The sequence below is a fragment of the Ambystoma mexicanum genome, chromosome 8 (assembly GCF_040938575.1).
Source record: "Ambystoma mexicanum isolate Mex_15411 chromosome 8, UKY_AmexF1_1, whole genome shotgun sequence".
Classification (NCBI taxonomy): Eukaryota; Metazoa; Chordata; class Amphibia; order Caudata; family Ambystomatidae; genus Ambystoma; species Ambystoma mexicanum.
In genome coordinates, this window is record NC_090929.1 from 270,263,069 (window position 1) to 270,283,383 (window position 20,315).

At 44.7% G+C, this 20,315-nt stretch overlaps 1 protein-coding gene across 1 annotated transcript in view; it reads left to right on the top strand.

Moving 5' to 3' along the window:
- The window catches only part of ASTN2 (astrotactin 2), a 3,972,579-nt gene extending 3,966,900 nt beyond the window's left edge, over nucleotides 1-5,679 (top strand). Inside the window, exon 23 of the mRNA XM_069609664.1 lies at nucleotides 5,155-5,679. Within this exon, the coding sequence (XP_069465765.1) occupies nucleotides 5,155-5,344 (190 nt within the window). The 3' untranslated portion in view covers nucleotides 5,345-5,679. The remainder of the gene's footprint in view (nucleotides 1-5,154) is intronic.
- Nucleotides 5,680-20,315: the final 14,636 nt, after the last annotated feature.

Consider the following 20,315-nt stretch of genomic DNA (forward strand, 5'->3'; position numbering starts at 1 on the left):
ACAATGTAATAAGTCATTACAAAATACTAATACTAACATGCTATTTTCTTTTATCACAGAAATGAATAAAAACATGGACTCCCATTACTAGACCAAACAGTAAGTATACAATAATAAGGACAACATAGCAGCATATCACATCCATAGTATCTAATACCTTTCTTCCTTATACATTTGTTTTTCACCCAAAGTTGTAAGCAAATATGAATATGATATGCTGCGTTGGTTGTTGCCAGGGCATAGAGTCTTGGGTGCATGGCCATTTGGCCATGCACCCAAGACTCTATGCCCTGGCAACAACCACCGCAGCATATCACATCCATAGAGTCAAACATTTCAACTATGATCTATGGGAAAATTTTAATGTCCGCGAACAATGTGAGTGTTCTTAGAACACTTTGAACTTGCCAGCGAACAATACGGACACCGTTTTCAGGACACCCCCTACGAACATTTCAGAACAACGCGATAGTTCTTAGAACACTTTCAACTTAACAACGAACAATACGGACAGCATCCTAAGGACACCCCCTACGAACATTCCAGGACACCGGGAGTGTTCTTAGAAGCGTCTTCAGAACACCACCATCTTGTTTATTTGCGAACATTTCAGGACACCGCAAGTGTTCTTAGGACACATTCAACTTGACAAAGAACAATACGGACAGCATCCTCAGGACACCCCCTACGAACACTCCCCGGACACCGGGAGTGTTCTTAGAAGCGTCTTCAGAACACCACCATCTTGTTTATTTGCGAACATTTCAGGACACCACGAGTGTTCTTAGGACACATTCAACTTGACAAAGAACAATACGGACAGCGTCCTCAGGACACCCCCTATGAACACTCCACGGACACCGCGAGTGTTCTTAGAAGCGTCTTCAGAACACCCCCATTTTGTTTATTTGCGAACATTTCAGGACACCGTGAGTGTTCTTAGGACACATTCAACTTGACAGAGAACAATAAGGACAGCGTCTTCAGGACACCGCCTACGAACACTCCCCGGACACCGCGAGTGTTCTTAGAAGCGTCTTCAGAACACCCCCATTTTGTTTATTTGCGAACATTTCAGGACACCGCAAGTGTTCTTAGGACATATTCAACTTGACAGAGAACAATACGGACAGCGTCCTCAGGACACCCCCTACGAACACTCCCCGGACACCGCGAGTGTTCTTAGAAGCGTCTTCAGAACACCCCCATTTTGTTTATTTGTGAACATTTCAGGACACCGCGAGTGTTCTTAGGACACATTCAACTTGACAGAGAACAATAAGGACAGCGTCTTCAGGACACCGCCTACGAACACTCCCCGGACACCGCGAGTGTTCTTAGAAGCGTCTTCAGAACACCCCCATTTTGTTTATTTGCAAACATTTCAGGACACCGCGCGTGTTCTTAGAACACATTCAACTTGACAGAGAACAATACGGACATCGTCCTCAGGACACCCCCTATGAACACTCCCCGGACACCGCAAGTGTTCTTAGAACAGTTTCACTTTGCTTGCTAACAAAACGGACACATATTGACTCCTTAGAACACCCCCTAGTCAGTTTATTTAGAACATTTCAGAACACCCGTGATGGCCGCAAACAAATCGAACACAAAAAGAACGTCTAACACATAAAAAAAACAACTTTCATCCTATCTCATACACTCCCACCCTCCCCAAACACTCCTACACACCAACACACTCTACAAAATACACATTTTGAACAAAGTTTCACCGCGCTGTCCGGGGATGTCGGCGAATCCAAGATGGCGGGCGCTACCGAAAAATCTGACGCGCTTCACGCTCCAGTCCGTCCAATCAGCGAACACTTTGCATGTCCGCGAACATCACGCAAGACGATTGGCCAATCAGGACACTTTCCGCGGAGCGAACAGGGAAGTGTGTCCACAAACCCAACACAGATATCACTATTTTTTTTTTACCTACTTTTTGGTCATTTTTAAAAAAACTACTGGACGGATTTTCACCAAATTTGCAAAAGCACGCTTTCCGGGACCAAGCCGCTGCTCCTGGTCCAAATTTGGTGGAAATCCGGCCAGCGGTTTGGTCTGTAGGCGCGAGCAACATTTTTTTCCCATTCACTCTATGGAGAGTGAGTATAATGTATACAAATATGAGCATATAGAGGGAAGGTAGAGTAATAAAAATAAAACTATGAGAAAGTGCTGATAACCATAATGATTATCTTCATGCACAGAAAGGATTGCTCTCTTTCAAGCCTGTATCTTCCGCTATGTATATGTTTCATATGATGTGACTGGACCCTAAGTCTACAAATATAGTACCTTTTCAATTTTTACTTCCTGACTGTTACTGAATAAAACTATGTGGCTTCGATATGTCAGTAAAGGATAAAAAGGGAGAGCCAGCCATGTGATGTCATCAGTGATGTCATCAATGACATTTGTGATGTCATCTTTGATGTCTTGGGTGTTAGTGTTAGCAGTGCACGGTGGCGCGAGTTATGGTTGCTTATGTTACCATAACTGCCGAATTTCAGGGGTTTTTCGGTTTTACTTTGAGCCATAACGTCCCTTTAACAAAGTTTTTTCACTGAATTTCATAGGTTTTTAGTGCACAACTTAACCATAATATCCCTGACTTCATATACATGTAACATAGAACATACTAACCCCTCGTAGTGATTTTCATGTCTGCGGACTACCGCCATGTCCGCGGACACATCGAAAATCTGAGCGTGGTGAATGTAAATTTAAATAGTGTGCCCCATTTCCCCTTTGAAGTTAACTCTGAAAAGAGCCGTTTTTTTTTTTTACAGATGCTTGACAGACACCTGTTATTTTGTATTTTTTTTCTTGTTTTTTTTCTTACTTTACTTCTAAAATCTTCACATAACCTTCTCCAAAGCAACCCTTACATTCCAAAATAGAAAGGCATTTCCCGTAAAAGATAAAGAAATGCCATCTTCTTTAAAATTAACAGCATTACTGGCATCAATATTCTCATTGTTACAGAAGAACATACCATACATGCCTCGGTTGATGACACACCTAGCAATATTTTGCTGAGGACAAAAAACTGAACTATTGTCCCATATTGCCCTAGGTAGTAATCCAGAAAAAATGACTTTTGCATTTGGAAGGATCTTCATTACTGCTTGAACCAAGCGTTCCAAATCAGCCAACAAAGTAGGGGCACTGACGTTGCCCAAATGGAAAGCACCATAATGCAAAACTACCACATGCGGACTGTTCATCGTGGCCATATCCTCACAAACTTGTACAATTCCCTGTACATTGCAATCAGGCACACTGCTCCACACCACCTCCACTCCTTTCACATCAAAGTTCTTTGCAACATGCCTGCATTCAGCGTACTGCTGTAAACCATGCACAAACATATCTCCGAGCACCAACACCCTGACTTTCTCCACTTCTGCCATCTTCACCACACACAGTCTCTTTCAAAACAAATCCACAACCTCGACATCTGATTGGCTGATCCGTACAGTCTTCTTTCCATGTTGGATTTCCTGGAAAAACCCGGATGTAGCACACCCTGTCCACGAACAGCCGCGGTGTCCACGGACGGCGTCCACTTTACTCTCTGTGCCATTCCCTCATTGCATACAGCTAAGCAATCACACAATACGAATAACGTCCTCAGAACAACCCCATTTTGTGAATTTTCGAACATTTCAGGACAATTATTATTTCATTATTCAACATATTAACATTACACATGTTATACTTTCATCTTGTACTCTGCACACAATGCTATGTTTCTCCATTAGTAGCTCAGTATACTAGATAGAATCCCATAATACAATGCTATTTATATCAATGCATCGTTCAAAGCACTAGTAATGGTATGATATTTATTGCAATATCCTTGACACTTTTTTCGCAACATTATAATAAAAATCCCTAGTACACAAATTCCATGAAAAGTACATACACACGTGATGTCATCAGTGATTTCATCAATGACATTTGCAATGTCATCTTTAATGTCCTGGGTGTTAGTCTTAGCAGTGCACGGTGGTGGCACCAGTTATTTTTCAAAGCTTACCATAACTTGTGATTTTCAGGGGTCTTTCGGCTGTACTTAGAACCATAACGTCCTTTAAACAAACTTTTTTTAATATCACGCAAATAATAAACAAACATGGCGTGCAAAAACCAACTTCTACAGATGGCTTTACACAGAATGTTCCAAAGTAAGAATTTATGCTCGTTCACAGTGAAGGTCAGCTGCTTCCACAACTTCTACAGATGGCTTTACACAGAATGTTGCAAAGTAAGAATTTATTCTCGTTCACAGTGAAGGTCAGCTGCTTCCATTTTTTTCTTGGGCCCCGGAGAGGCTCACGAAGCGGACTATAAGGGTGTATTGTGTTTTGACCTTGACAGACAGAGATTGTGATGAAAGACTTCTCTTGAAGGAGTGTTGCTAAAACGTAAGAGAAGATAAAGATGACATTTCTGAAACGAAACCACTTTTATATATTATATCACTATGCGAAAGATCGTTGGCACGCGCGGAGTCGTATTTTGGGACTGCACCACTCGTAGACAATGGAAATTGCAATTGTACTGTAAGTAACCCTTTAGATTATTTTATACCAAATATAATTACAATAGCGTAGCATTAAAGACCGCTCAAGTTGAACTTGTTCGTTGAAAGTGGCATAATGTTTTCTACCGCGCACTATCACCGCCGAATTGATCCCCTGTCGTTTAGAGGGCTCTGAAAAAGGCAGACGACACAGGGTGGGTTAATAGAAATAATTTAACCGGTCTATAGGCAGTCAAGCGCTCTACTCGCTGTGCCACTTCACTGTAGCCTCTCAAGTGGCGCAGCGAGTACAGCGCTCGCTTTGACATCCGTGCACAGCTTGCTAATGCAAGTTTGAATCCCGGCAAGGCCAAACTCAGCCTTTCATCCTTCCGTGGTCGATAAATGAGCAGCACACACCGTGGTTAATAATAAGCACCGCTTAGATACCTCACGGTTCTTACCGCTATATGAATGGGAAAATATTATTATTTTATTATTAACATACTCTGTTGCACTATCTTCGATAGCAAATATTTTCACGCCCTAATAAATAAAATGATGATTTTTAATGAAGATCGGCTGGTGATACTAATTTATGTTTTTTAAAACAGGTATGTGGCTCCATTTAGCCTATGTCACGATTTACAGACTCCAGCGGATGGGGTCTTCAACTGCCAGGTACAGGTCCAAATATGCAACTTCATGACCCTCACCATTTTATGGGACAATCGCCAAGGACCAATATGCCCTTACGCAGTACTTGCGGCTACAAACAACATACCAACCAATAGGATGGTCTAATGACTCGTTGTTGGAGCAACCTTCCGATTATCAGAGCGACCATTTACTGCTTTTATCATAAACCAACAGCCTATCTACCGCAAAGGAACAACGTGTCGCTCCAAATAAACTTTTGCTGATCGACAGCAGAGACAATAGCAAATCGCTGAATATTCACTAAACATTTCATGTGAAATAAATGTACTTAACCAAATGTACAATCCTGCTGTTTACTTTTAAACCACAGTTTCATATTCCGAATTGTGGCGCACTGAGTTGTAAGCTGATCTAACACTCTCTTTACAGCAAAGGAACATCGCGTGTCTCAACATGAACTTTTGCGGATCGACAACAAAGACAAATGCAAATTGCTGAATATTCTCTAAACATTTGATGTCAAATAAATGTACTTTATAACATTTACAATCTTGCTGTTTGCTTTTAAATCACAGTTTCATATTCCGAATTGTGGCGAGCTGTGTTGTGACATAATTAGTGTTGTCTTCCGGGTTCCGTGTAAAGTCACGTAGTACTGGAGACGACTGGGCGCGTTTGATTACGCACCCTGTAACGTCACGGAGAGAGGCGGGGAATATGAATGCTTTGATAATATCAGGCTTAGGGGCGGGAGATATGATTTAGTGTTGCAAAAGCAAGTCAGCCAGGTCAATAGCGCCAGTCATCGGATTATCACATAATGTCGGCGCACACCAGCCGGATTTATCGTTTCTTTAGTGTACAAAAAGTCGGTTGACGCCCCTAGGAAATTGTACTATTAGCGGACAAAAGGCGTGCTCTTAAAACACTTTCACCCTGACAACGAACAATACAAACAACGTTCTCAGAACACCCCCATTTTGTGTAATTGCAACCATTTCGGAACACTGCGAGTGTTCTTAGAACACATTCAACTAGACAGATTACAATACGGACAGCGTCCTGAGGACACCCCCAGTATGTGTATTTACGAACAATTAAGTACACCGTGAGTGTTCATAGCTCATTTTTACCTTCCTTGCGAACAAAAATGACACATACTCCGTCTTCTAAACACCCCACCATTTAGTTTATTTACAAAATGTCAGAACAGCCGTGTTCTCCGTGGATAAATCGAACGCAAAAAAAAGTCTAGCACGTAAAAAAACAAAACATTGAACACACCAACACACAGCACTAAATACAATTTTTTATCCACGTTTCACTGCGCTGTACGCGGTCGACTGCGAATACAAGATGGCGGGCGCCACAGAAAATCTGACGCGCTCCACGCCCCTTGCCGTCCAATCAGCGAACACGTTGCATGTCCGCGGACATGACGCAAGGCCATGGGCCAATCGGGTGCTGTCCGCGGAGCGAACAGGGAAGTCCGTCCGCGAAGCGAACACAGATATCACTAATTTTTTTGCCTTACATTTTGGTCATTTTTAAAAAAACTACTGGACAGATTTAAACCAAATTTACAAAAGCACGCTTTTGGGACCAGGCCGCTGCTCCTGCCGCAAATCTGGTGTAAATCCATCCAGCGGTTTGGGCTGTAGCTGTGCGCAAAGTTTTTTCCCATTCAGTCTATGGGAAAAAAAAAAGTTTTGGGACCCCCCCTATAACTTTTCCCCCCCTGGACGAATCCTCACCAAACTTTGCAAAAAAATTCAGAGTGACCCAACTACTTTTTTTGCAAAGTTTGGTGAGGACCCGTCCAGGGAGAGCGAAGTTATAAGCCACCCAAAAAGTGCTCTTCCTATAGAAACAGCAACTTAACCATAACTACATGGCCACTACCGTGGCCATGTAATATATATATATATATATTTATTGTTAACTTGTCAGGTGCTTATACAATAAAAAATATACTGTTTCAAAGCACCCAAAGGGCAGGGAGGGAGGGATGGTGGGAAGTACAATTACAACACAATATTTAAGATCAGAGGGGTAATCGAGAAGGGGGTTGAACCTACTATGCCTTGTGAGAATTCAGAACGTGCAAGTGCAAAAAGGAAGAGGGAAGAGGGGGTAAGTGCTGGGGAGTCCGAGTCCATGGGTGAGCCATGGATGAAGTGCTAGAATATCGAATGCGACACGCCCTGGGCCACAAGAGATATAAGTGCGAGTCTCCAGAGCGGGGGATATGCAGATGCAAAGTGCTGTGGAAAGACAGGAGCTGGGCAGATATATATATATATTATATGGCAGCCATCACCGCCCTATAGTTGAGGTGAGTCGGACTCCCATAGGTAACCTGAAAAAATGAATTGCTAATAACTTTTCACTCGTCTGACAGATTTGGACAAAATTCTGAAGACAATTAAGGACGTGCAGGCCCCCCCAGACAGCAAAATTTGGGAAAGATCCATAAAAAAATAATAACGTTCTTGAGAAAAAAAAAGTTGTTGTCTAGTCTCCATTCATTTTCCCATAGACAGAAAAGGTAATTTTTTTGCCACACCACACAGCACAAACCACTGGATGGAGTTGGGCCAGGTCCAAAACAACTTGGACAAAAAGTGTTGCCTATTTTTGTGGTTTGGGGTTATTCTGCCCAGTAGTTTTTTAAATATTTGATGGAAAAGGGTGTGCCTGCTCGTCCAAAATAGATAGCTATGTCTTGAGTAATTTGTCAAGAATCCGGGTGTTTATAAATGAAAGAACTGCCATCTGTTATTTTCTCGATGCGAGAGATAGCCGCAGTTATAGCCGAGGGTATCGGAAAATGAAACGCAGAAAAAAGGATTTTGCAGGTCAACAAACATGCAAATACCATCAGTCTAGAGGTGGAAGGGAGGCAAGAGAACACAAGTGAAATTTGGGTGTTGGAGGATTCTAGGGGATGAGTTGGCAACACAAAGCTTTTCAGTAACCTCGGTAATCGGGCAGAATGCCGCAAATAGTTGACATTTCATAGCAAACTGCGTCACAGAAACAGCAAGAGTTGTGGGGGGAATGGGAGAGGGGAGGGGAGGTGAGGAGGACTTGACAGTTGCAGTGTGACTTCTTCAATTTCTTGATTTATTGTTGATAATGATTTGGACAACTCCTCAATAGTCAGTAGTCAGTAGGATAAGGTCTAGTGAACATTTATTTAATATCTGTTCCCATCTTTTGATGAATGATTGATTTTCCTTACACAGTGTTGGTCTTAAATAGACCCGTAGGCCTCTAGGTATGCGTTTACTTTTATAATATTGTGCAAGAGTTGAAGCATGAAGTTTCTGATAAATTTCTCTTCGGATCAATTTTTCCAATTTGAAAATTAGTCTTTCTGGATTATTATCTCCGGTGCTTTCTTCGTCGGTGTCTTTAATTAGTCCCAAGATTCGGTTAGCTTCTTCCTCGCTAAATGCCAAGGTTGTAGCTGATTTGTCTGTTAAGGTGTTGATTTTGGAGAATGACATCTCCAAATGTATGTATTGGAGTTTAGGTTAAGTGGGTGCTTGTGAAGTCTATATGCCACCCCAATGAAGGGTAAGTATATGAAAACCACAGATGTGTTCACCATGCACTCCTCTTTAAGATATTTGTAAAATTTGATAGATCTTAAATAGCACCTAATTCCCTTCCTGTCTAGAACTTTTTTCTTAAATTCAAACCAGGGATCACAAACGGGAACCATATCCGCCCGCGAGAAGCGTAAGCTTTATAGTGTCCTTCTTCTCAAAATTCATACTAAGGTTAAGGTCTCTTCGCTGTAACAGCAATTTTTTACTTTTTCGCGATTAATAGCTATATATAATTTTTCAATTTTTTGTACATGTTGGATAGTTCATCCAATGACATCTGTTATCCTTGATGTCATATTTACCCTCTAGAATATTATGATATTTATCGGACCTTCGTAAGTTCCGTTGCACCCGCAACGCACTCACATAACATTTCCCCATTTGTTTACATTAGTGACGTCATTGTTAAGCGCCACTATTTTTACGGCCACCCGTTAGTCTGAACATGAGCACGGGAGCGGACTTGTCATTCTCTTTGGCCGGACTCAGAAGGTAAGCACATCTAACTCTGCTCCTATTTTATTACTTTTTTACTCTACTTATTCCTTATCTAAAGCATACTCTATTTATACTTTCCCAACACTAGAGTACGTCACGACCCAGGCTACTGAGACGATTTTTCAGCTCGTGTTCTTCCCGATCCTCCGGGTTGAAATTATGACCATTCACCTTCATGGTGACCACTTTTCAAACCACAAGGGTAAGCTCAAACTTTTGCGATGAATATTCTTATGTAGAGGTGTAGCCCTTCCCCAATGAATATACAGCCCTTTTTTTTAAATCACTACTTATGAACACATAATTTGCTGTCACAAATTGATGAACCACATGGCCATTTGCAATATACCAACAACCATTATGATGTCACCGCCTAAAACGCCTCCATTAGGCTGATACATGTTTGAATTCTTTAATTGTTTGCATAGTACGGTTTTTAATTTGAGCACAGCAGTATAGACAATACTGACCACTTGAAATCCGAATTTGTTGAATTTATTGTTGGACACACTTGATTAGCCATGGAAGAATAGACCGAACAACTACATAGTTGAATAACTGAGTGAATATTTTTTCATTGATGAAATATACTAAAGTAACCGAAATATTGGTTGATCTCTATTAGAGGATATATGTGAATACTATATATTGAATCATGAATGACTTGGAGAATAAGTTACCATATAGGTAATTATATGTTTTTTTAAAAATGTCCCTTTAGATGTGATAACATTTGTTGAATATGCCCCTGAAGAAGAGATGAATTTCTCGAAACGCGTTGGGTCATCTATGAACTATTGAAAATTTAAGAAACTGAAAATACCTGCAATTGATGTGTTGAGGTTCTTCATTGAATACCAAACAATGTTCTTGTGTTTTATACAAATTAATAAGTATTGTAAAGTCTCTATACACTCTTACGGTGTATCTAAGTCATATTAACAATTTGGCTCATTCTGAGCTTGTGAAAGTGTGCAGGGGACGGGAGTTCCTCTATTAGGAACTTACTTTGTTTTCATATATTTCACAACCCATATGCCAGGGTTGGCTGTTATCTCCCCTGCACCTTAAATTTTCTAAAAGCATTTTTGTGCTACTTAAGATCTATCACATTTTACAAATATCTTAAAGAGGAGTGCATAGTGAACACATCTGTGGTTTTAAAATATACAGTGGGCACGGCCAAAGGCCATGGCCGCTGGCCATAGCTGGTTAGTTTTGTAATCTAATGAGAGAATCCATCTGTAATGCCAGAGATAATGAAATTAGTGATGTCACCAGTGATGTAATCAGGGATATCGTCTGTGATGTCATCATTGTGGTCATAGGCTGCACAACAGTGGATGCAAAGTGAAGGTGGCTTCAGCTGAATTTCATGGGTTTTGTTGTCACCTCAACTGTGGGGTATATTTACCAGGCCCAACAGAAATCCCCTGCATCACAAAACTGCATTTTAGCAGTTACACAAACAAAATTGCTGTGCTGTGTCTGCTGAGCACATATGGGCCGAGAGTTAAACACAGACACCCCAAGAATGGCTGCATTTTGTTTTCTTCATGTGAACCCAAAAAAAATATCGTAAAGGCAGAATGGCTCTGCGCTGCTGGTCTGTCATCTCAAAAACTCAAAGCTGCACAAGAAAATGTCCTGTGTTTAAAATGACCTTGCACTGGTGCTACTTTTATTTTTAAACATCACACAGTTTGGTTCTAGTGAAACACAGCCATGTCCATCCATTTCATGTTGAACACCATCAAAGAAGGCTATCCCTCCCAGAGCGGCATTGTTTTAGCAAATAAAGTCTGTGAATAGCAGAGAATTTCATTTCAGTCCGCATGGCTAGGGTTCACTTTGGAAACAAATTAACCCACACAAAGTACTTCAAAAGAAAGCTCCCCCTCTCTTGCTATAAGTCAATTACAAATGAACCATTTCCAAGCATATCCCTGTGTACAGAAACTGACCAGAGTTATAAAAAAAAGAACTTCAGAAAGCAAATGTGAAGAAAACCGCATCTTGTGAAATCAACATGTAGAAAATGAACACGTGTAAATCCGTTTTTGCAAAAGCAAGAAAACTGCTCTTTTGAAACCTAAATGTGAAATCATCCCAATACTCGCACAGAAACAGTATTATATGTGTGGTGCTGGGGTGGTTTAAATGTATATTATATTTATTTATGAAAAGACTTGTGTTCTGTGGAAGAAAGAGAGAAAAAGAAAAAAATAAATGTTTGAAAACAGCAGAACCAGTTTGGCAAGGTAGGCACTTCAAAGGTACAAGCCCCTTTACAAATATGAAAGGGCCAAGGTGTGGGAATTTGTGACCTCGTCAGACTGGCCAGCATTTCTACAGCAAGGGACAATGGGCCAAGGGGAACTAGCACTGTCACAAAGAAGTGTGAATTCCTTTGACACCCATCCTCAGCTTCCGCTGCATAGAATCAAAGGGCGCTATAGTAACCCTGTTGGTGAGACTTACACAGAGGGAGCAGGCTGGCTTTGGAGATTTGAAGTACCACCCATACAGTGACAAATGCCATCCATAGACTTTAAAGAACTGTTTACATGAAGACATTTATTTAAATAATCTGAATAAGTAGTAATGTGAGATTATGACAGTTTTAATGTAAATTTTGGACAAGCAAAAAAAGACTATGGCCCTCATTCTGAGATTGGAGGTAAGCTCCGTCCATTACCGGCATGGCGCAAATAGCGTGTCCGAGCTGGCAATAGACCGCTAAAAGCGCACTATTATGAATTCACGGGCACGAGGTTTGCGCCATGCCGGTAATGAACATAGCGGCATGGCGCAAAAATGGCCGAAAAGCCCCCTACCGGCATGAGCCGTACCGTAGTGAACACTGCCACCATAGAGTAATGCGGCATTACCGGTGACCGTAAATAGCGGTCACTGTTATTTACGGTCATCGTTAAAATGTGGAACCGGTAGCAGCGTCATCGCACAGGAACTGGAAGGAGCACGGCGGCCATCTCTAAAAACACACTCCATTGGCAACCTCACCAGACAGGACCCCTGGCACACTTTTGACATACCGGAAAGATACCATCATCAACTAGGAATGCCCAAAGCGCCAAAAAACGGAGCTGCCCGCCTCCGAAAGGAGCGGTTCAGCCCTGCGAACTCCAAATGCTGGTGGATACCCTCCATGAGCATGCTGACACTGTTTTCAGCAATGACATGCGGAGGGTGGCGTTGATCAAGAAAAAAAGACATCTGGGCTCTAGTGGCGCAGAAGGTGAGCGCCGTGGGCAACACTGCCCGCACCACAAATGATTGCAGAAAAAGGATGGACGACCTGCGGCTGACGGTGCGGAGCATCCTCTCTGCTAATAGAAGCCAGGCCTTGGAGACAGGAGGAGGCCCAGGTTTGCCCATGAAACTAATGCCATGGGAGGAGACATGTGCGGCCATGATAGGCCCCAAAGCCATCGAAGGGGTTGGAGAAATGGAGTGCGGGGCAACGTCATCGGCTGATGGAGGTGACTGTCCAAATTCAATACTGCCAATGCCAATGTTATGGAAGTCACTGCTAAGGAATGGCCAAGGAGTCACGGCATAGTCGGCCACAGCCCCCCACCCTTTTAAAGCATGCCGAAGCAAGTGAGACCCAGGATAGTGCCAGGTGCAAAGCTGTAACCTATATGACACATGCCACACAAAGTGGCCCATTCCGTGAGGCACACAGGGCAGTTGATGTAAACAGTGTGCATGTGAGCCAGCACAGTACCCGGCCAACATGAGTGACACAGACATATGCATGCATTTACCACCCAAGTATTGAATAATGTGCCGTTCCCCACCCAAATGCTGATAACCCACAAATATCTGAATGTGCTATTGGAGCCATGTCCAAATGCTGGCTCTCAAATCATCACTCATGCCGTCCCTCTCTTCCACCCCACAGGCAGTGAGCATGACAGCGAGGAGCATGAGTCCAACCGGCCCAGCACCTCCAGGGGCCAAGGCAGGGGGCGCCGTCTCCCTGCGAGGAAGAGAACACCTGGAGGCACACCACCGGCTCTAGCAAGGCCCGTGGAGGGTGCAAGACCCCCACCCAACCCTGCACTGGCGGCAGACACATGCCCTATGCTGCGGTCGGAGGATTCGAGTGTGGCTGGGGAGGTGGCAGCCACGGCCCCACTCGATGTTGCCGACAGCCCCATTTCCATTTGTGGAGCGACTGAGGAGGACACATTTGAAGTCGTCCACACCCCAGATGCCCAAACCAACCCCCAGGTCTCCTATAGTGACTCGGGTGAGACTGACACACCTGAGCTATCTGGGCAAGGAGCAACACAGGGACATGCCAGTCCTGTGGCCAGTTCCCTTGCGGAAGCGCCGGAAACACATGTGAGCCCCATCCCCAGCAGGGCCACAACATCAGCCATTGATGCACAGCGGGCTGAGCAGCTCACAGGCCTGATCACTGACTTCATGCAGGACAATCGGCAGGCCAGGGAGGAGTGGCGGGATGGACTGAGGGCACTGGGCCAGGTTATTACAGACAGCACCAACCAGCTCTGTGAGGTCCTTGGCCGGATAGCAGATGCTCTGGAGGCTGCACATCCTGCACAACAGCCCCAGCATGAGGACACCCCCTCAACTAGCAACTCAACTCAGACCAGCCCGCTCTGTCGGTCCCTCCTTAAGATGCGCCGCCAGGACATGCCTCCCCCTGGCTCTGGGAGCGCACAGTGACAATACTGCCATCCACATGTGGGCTATGTGGACCCTATGGGACTAGTGTGGGGTTGTTGTGGTGGGAGAGGGAGAGGGGGAGGGTGTGTTTGGGAGTTTTGGTGGGAGGGGTTTGGGGGTGTGTTTGGAGTTTTGGTGGGAGGGGGAGGGGGGTGAGGGTGTCTTTGGGAGTTGTGGTGGGAGGGGGTGAGGGTGTGTTTGGGAGTTGTGGTGGGAGGGGGAGGAGGGAGGGTGGTGGAGGGTTTGTTATTCATGTTTAAATTTTCACTTTGAATACACCGGTTGTTCACCTAAAAAAACAGAGTGGACATTCATCATTGCGCATGTGTCATTTAATATTTCACAGTGCATAGTGTACATGTATCCCCACACCCAGTGCCCGATGTCCTGACATCCTCACACCCTCTGCTGACTTGTGTGTCAGAAATATTGTCCAATCAATGATTGCCACACGGCACGTCCCTCCTGTGCATCAGCACCGTAATGCTGTCCTGTCACTTCTTCCTCCTCCTCCCCTTCATCATCATCAGGTGGTAGCAGTTCCATGTCAGGGGGCAGGGGCACGTTCTGACGGATGCACATATTGTGCAGCATAACACATGCCATGGTGATCTTGGACACCTTCTCATGGCTGTAGATGAGTGCCCCACCCGACCGGCTGAGGCAACAAAATTGTGCCTTCAACTGGCCAAAGGCCTGCTCAATCACCACACGTGTACGGGTATGGGAACAATTGTAGTCCTCCTCGTGCCTGTTCTGTGGGTTTCAGACAGGGTTCATGAGCCAGGGTTCAAGGGATAGCCACCATCACCTGCATGAGAGGGGAATGAAGGTAAGTGTTCGTACAATCATGGCGGACAACTGTACTAGTCTTACATGGCAGCAGGTGATTTTTCCCATACACACATGTCCCTGGATGCATTGACCCCATTTCTGGCCCCGGTATGTGTCTTGTGCAATGGAATGATGGAGGGGGTAGCATCTTCAAGATGGGTTATGATGTACACTCACATCTTGTTGCACGTGCATCATATATGCATGCAGCAGTGTTGGACTAAAATCATTGATGTGTTGTGTTCTGTGAGATTTGGTAGCAGGGAGTGTTGGCTGTAGTCAGTAGCATATTCGTCATTCTGCACTGATCAGTGCTATGGTGACTTGCAGCACTCCTATGGGGGTGCGGAACCACCAGTGATACGCTGTGGTATCCCTGTTAGGCTCATTTCAATGCACTCCCAGGGATGACTGTCCGGTGTGGTGATATGCTGGAGGCAGCGACATAGTGCATATGCAGTGCATAGTGCAGGATGCCCTTACGGTGTGTGAGGGCCGCCGATGAGTGGTGCATGTGTTGTGGGATGTGGCCTGGTTACCTGTTACTCATGTAGTGTTAGGTGTCTGCCTTATTTCATCACTGTGTGATTTGGTAGTCATGTGCCGTATCACTTGCTTTGGGGCACAGTGTTCGGTGAGGTGCACATTGTACACTGGCGTCAACATTTCCACCCAGGTGGAGTATGCATCTCCCCCCCTTCCCACCCAGGTGGAGTATGCATCTCCCCCCCTCCCCACCCAGGTGGAGTATGCATCTCCCTACCCATCCCACCCAGGTGGAGTATGCATCTCCCCACCCATCCCACCCAGGTGGAGTATGCATCTCCCCCCCTTCCCACCCAGGTGGAGTATGCATCTCCCTCCCCTTCCCACCCAGTTGGAGTATGCATTTCCCCCTTCCCACCCAGGTGGAGTATGCAGCCACCCACCTCATAACCCCAATGCACTGCCATGGCCCAGTCAGGCAACTCACCAAGCAGCCAGGCACGTCGTCCAGCATGTCACTCTATATAGCGTGGTAGCGTGGAGTTACGCAGGACCAAGGAGTCATGAGTTGATCCTGGATATCGGGCACAGCAATGTGTGATGATCTTGCTGGCATTACATACCATCTGCACGTTGATGGAATGGTATTGCTTGCAGTTGCGAAACACCACCTCCATGGCATGCGGGACCACCAACTCCACGTGGGTGCAGTCGAGGGCACCTATACAATTTGGCATGCCTGCCAGTGCATGGAAGGCAACTTTTAAATCGAATATCTCCTGGGGAGTCCATGGTAGGGATATGTAGTCCCTTGTGTGCTTGAGGAGGGCATCCAGCACTTGGGTCAGTATCCGGGAAAATAAGGGTTGTGATATGCGATGCATGTGCCCCACTGTGTGCTGGTAGGTGCCTGTGGCAAGGAAGTGGAGCACAGACACTACCTTCAGTAGAGGGGAGATGGCGGTGCGTATTTCTATGAGGCTCAATATGTCGTCATGTATCAGGTCCACTATGGTGGTGATGGTGTCACGCTCAAGCCGGTACAGGGTGTGGATCTGCTCTGGTGTTAGGTTGAAGGGGGTGGCTCTGATGCGAGGGATTGGGGGCTGCCGGCGTGGTAACGGTGGCTGCACTGGTGGGGCATGCTGGCCCTGTCTCACCCTCCTTCTCCTCCTGTGTATCCTCTGTGGTGGGGACTGTGGTTGTTGTTGTTGCTCTTGTTGTTGTTGTAGCTGCCTTGCAAGCATGGCCTCCAGCTCCAGTAATGCACCTACTATTGGTATCATCTTGGTGTGGGAGGGGGTGTGGTGTGTGGGTGTGCTCCTTTTGTGCTGTGCCAGACTCCATTGCCTCCACCTGTGCTGATTGTGTGCACCTGTGGCTCTTGGAAACACTGCTCAGGGTTCTTAACACCTTCTCGGAGATGCCGGTATTTACTCCATGCCGATAAGGTACTTTTTGGCCTTCAGTAGGCTGTTATTTGCATGTCCGCATGGCTTGTGATCAGCTCCGGTTTACGGCATGCCAGTAATGCCGGCATGTTGTGTGGCGTGCCTGCACTGCTATTTACGGCATCGTAAAGTATGATGCCGTAAATAGCGGTCTGGTTGGTCAAAATAGCCCGTAGCAGTAAGCGATGCAGTAATCCTTTACCAGCATCTATTTTTACCTTACCTCTGACCTCGGAATGACCCCCTATGTATGTCTTCCTGGCATGTGGTGGACCTGAATGGCAGTAAAAAGGCATTTCTGGGGAAAGCATAAAAGGCACAGATATTAAATTTGGAGAAAATATGCCAGACACTATTATGCTTATGTGTAGCCATTTGTAGGATTTTAGATAAAATGTTTCTCCTGAAAACCGCAAAATGGTGCCCAAAGAGCGATACAGCATCACACAGACTTGGCGTTTGAACCGGCATATTCCTTGTGAAATATGGGATCTGCCTATCTGATTTGTATTATGGTGACGATTGTAAATATAAAGTTGTATTCCATAACTCCTTTTTGTGAAAAATTAGGCTTGTGGGACAAAGGAGTAATAAAATGCATACACTTAAGGGGAGGTCACTTGCATCAGTCCAATCAGCTCAGAGGGAGGTGGTGACAGGAATAGCCTGACCTATCCTAAATCAAGAGGTATGTCCAGATTATTTCCACCCACTTTGTAAATTCTCTGTCATTCTGCCTATCTAAGAGCTAGGCAGGGAGGCATTAGGAGATTCAACAGCCAAAACTCACCCTGCAAGACTCCAAGACTCCAGAATCAGGTCCAGAGCGACCTATCCAGAACTTATGGGCATTTTGACAACAAGGGGGAAAAGGAACTGGTGGCCGGTGTTGGGAATGTCTGGGTGAATGATGCCCCAGAGCCCTCGGCTGGGTACAAAATCTGTCCCTGCAGTAGTCAGGTGGTGGAGTTGGTGGCAGTTCACCAGGCCATCCTCACTGCCGTGCAACACCGACTCCACGAACTGGTCATAATCAATGATTCAGATTATGTACAGAGTGGGTTCGTGGAGCACCTGATCAATTGGAGAGTCAGAGGCATGCAAATAACACACCACTTAAACATGGCAAGCTCATACAAAATATTGATGATCTGGTCACCTCTATTGGGATGACCATCTATTGGAAAAAGATTAAAGTTCATTTCATAATAGAGGGACCAGACAAAACTGGAAATGATCTAGTTGATCAGTTGGCCAAAACCAGAGCCATCCAGGGGGATCACTCTGTTGGGGGAAAACCAGGTCACTGCTGTCACCAGGTCCCAGACAAATGCTCACAATGAACTCTCAACTTCCCAGTGGAGTAAGGAGACCCCAGATGCTGATTTAATCATGGCACAAAAAGGGGATCCGATTATTGGGAAATGTTACCAACACATTGAGGACCCTGTGAACTTTCCTCTGACGGAAACCGATTACATTGGAAAGGGGACCTCAGGGTGTTGATGAAGAGTCTCAAAATGTTTAGAATCCAAGACAGTTTGTTGGTAAGGAAATCCATCTCTGGATGTGACCAGTGGGTGGTACCTACCTCATTCTGAAGCCTGATGCTAAGTCACGCCCATGACGCAGCCACAGCTAGTCATCGGGGGTTTCATACTACTCTAGAAATCTTGCGGGAGGTTGCATAATGGCCACACATGGGGCAGGACCTCGACCAATATTTGAAAGGGTGTCTTCTGTGTGCACAATTTCAGCCAAGTTCACTAACACACCAAGCTCCCCTCCAGAAGAGGGGGATGACACTGCCTTGGTCAGATTTACAAGTAGACTTCATCGGGCCCGTGATTCGCTCCTCTAGGGGATCAAGTACATGTTAACAGTAACATGCTTGTTCAACAAATGGGTGGAATGTCTCCCAGTGCCAAATTGCAAGGCAGAAACAGCAGCTTCCCTGATGATCAACCACATCGTCTCTTGTTTTGGCCTTCCCCAAAGGATTGAGTCAGACCGAGGAAGTCACTTCACCAGCAAAGTGATGACAAAGATGTGAGAGATACTTGGGGTAAAAAGGAAACTTCATATTGCATATCGCCAGCCTCTAGTGCGGGAGTTGAGAGGTACAAAAAAACAATTGTGAGCATTCTCAAAAAGTTTGTGGCAGATTCTGGGCCAAGTTGGAACATCCGATTACCGCTTGTCCTGATGGCCATTCGATCTACACCATCTTCTGCGACCAAAATGTCTCCATTTGAACTAATGACTGGATGAAAAATGGTGCTACCTCAGACACTGATAAATGCCTCCACAACACATTAATATGTTGAGAATCTAAGAAAACACCTTCAGCATGCTTTTGCATACACTCAGTGGAATCTGGAGAAATTGGTGGAGGGGATGAAAACTCACTATGACTTAAAAACAACCAAAAAAGAATACTAAGTAGGAGACAGGGTCTACTTGTACAATTTTCAGAGGAACCAGACTAAGGAAAGAAAATTCCTCCCCTCCTGGCGCAGTCCCTTTGAAATTATAGACAAAATTTCACCTGTCACCTACAGAATCCGCATCCCCAAAGGAGAGCCGTCAGAAGAGAAATGAGTCCACATCAATCAGTTAAGAAGTTGTCACCCCAGACACAGTTTGCAGCTTATTGATGAGCCAAAAGAAAATCAAACGGAGGAGACATCTGGAGAATGAGAAGAAAGAAAAAGAAAAAGCAGAAGGAAATATGTAGGTCCATAGGTATATCTATCTAACAGGGAGTCGTATACAAAATGGGGGTTGAGGTGGAGATGCGCTAAACACTAAATGAATAAGGAACACTAGTAATACAGTTGATGCTTTTAATTGTAGCAGGAACAGCCGACACGTGTTTCGACACGCAGGTCGTTTTCAAGGCTGAGTAGTTATATGCAACGTTGATATTTCATAACAAAAGCAAAATCCAAAAATGTTACAATCACATTAAATTAGAACAAATACAAGCCGTATCACATTACATTAGATAATGATTTAAATAAAACCGAATAACACAACACATTGTATAATAAAAAATCATTGGCATACCGTAAACCATGGTTGAAGGGTGGAATAAGCAGAAGCACAGGCAGTTGCAAATGATAAAACAAAACAGAAGATATACGGTAAGTAACATGCTTTAGCAGTTAGAGAATACATCACTCCGGGTATGGGGGAACAAAAAACAAAAGTCCTCTTAAACTGTGCGCAACAACACCGGAGCCCCCAATCATGCATGGTGTGCACATATCACCCAAGCAAACAGTGACGTAAAGGTCTATTCGGCACCAAAGGAAAAGGCCACAGATTGGCCAGAAGCCAGTGTCCAATGGAAAAATAGAATGCAAGTAATAAACTAAACTTACCACAGGCAAATGAAATATATCGAGAAAGTCAAAGATGGGAAATCCCTGTGCAAAACAAGAACAGGGCGTTGTAAGTATCACGCTGATGTCACATTCAGAAATTAAGTCCATGCCGTAATGG